Below are 839 nucleotides of genomic sequence, written 5' to 3' on the forward strand. Positions count from 1 at the left end.
CCCGCGGGTTATTTATATGCCCAGTGGGACCCGGGCGCGCGTGATGCCACGACTCCTGGTGCTGCGGCAGCACGATGGATGTCGGCAGAGCGGGGTGGCACTGGGCAAGCCCCGTCCATGTCCTGTGGGAAACCCACCATCTCTGGGGACAGCCTTTTCTCCTCCTGCCTGATGTTTTGCAGCAATACAGAGGCGTTTTTGCCTCTTTTGATTAACAAGTCAGCGTGTCACTTTGTGCAGTCGGTGCCCTGGGGCTGGTACGGGGCAGTGACCCCGGGCGATCCCCCCAAGGGCTCAGGCCGGTTTGCCATGGCAGCTCAGTCGCTGCCCGCCTCGCTTTGCCTCCCGCACGCAGGATGAAGAGAGGGGAGCTCTTCGACTACCTCACCGAGAAAGTCACCTTGAGCGAGAAGGAAACCAGGTGTGGCCAGAGGCAGGAGGCTGAAAATGAGTGTGCAAAACAGAGCGTGGGTTGGAGGACGACCTGGGCACAGCACCCACGGGCGAAACAGCACCCTGGGCTGTGCCCCCGTGCTCAGGGGCCGAGCTGTGCCGTCCCCGTCCCCACCCCTGGCAGCGTGGTGCCGCTGGGCATTGGGGCGAGGAGAGGTGCTGTCACCCATCCCCAGGAAGATCATGCGTGCGCTGCTGGAAGTGATCCAGTACCTCCACTCCATCGACATCGTCCACCGGGACCTGAAGCCGGAGAACATCCTCCTGGACGATGACATGAACATTAAGCTGACGGATTTCGGCTTCTCCTGCCAGCTGCGCGAGAACGAGAAGCTCAAAGGTAGGGGGACGGCGAGGCGGGGGGATGCTGGGGGGCCCACGGGGAG

General features: G+C 62.8%; 1 protein-coding gene across 1 annotated transcript in view; it reads left to right on the plus strand.

The window, feature by feature from the left end:
- The window catches only part of LOC104515752 (phosphorylase b kinase gamma catalytic chain, skeletal muscle/heart isoform-like), a gene marked incomplete at its 3' end in the record, with an annotated part of 1947 nt that extends 1154 nt beyond the window's left edge, over positions 1–793 (plus strand). The window contains exons 4-5 of the mRNA XM_010159848.1: positions 356–421; positions 630–793. Coding sequence (XP_010158150.1) covers positions 356–421; positions 630–793 — 230 coding nt within the window. The remainder of the gene's footprint in view (positions 1–355; positions 422–629) is intronic.
- Positions 794–839: the final 46 nt, after the last annotated feature.

Source organism: Eurypyga helias, unplaced genomic scaffold, assembly GCF_000690775.1.
Source record: "Eurypyga helias isolate BGI_N326 unplaced genomic scaffold, ASM69077v1 scaffold36199, whole genome shotgun sequence".
In the NCBI taxonomy this organism is placed as follows: domain Eukaryota; kingdom Metazoa; phylum Chordata; class Aves; order Eurypygiformes; family Eurypygidae; genus Eurypyga; species Eurypyga helias.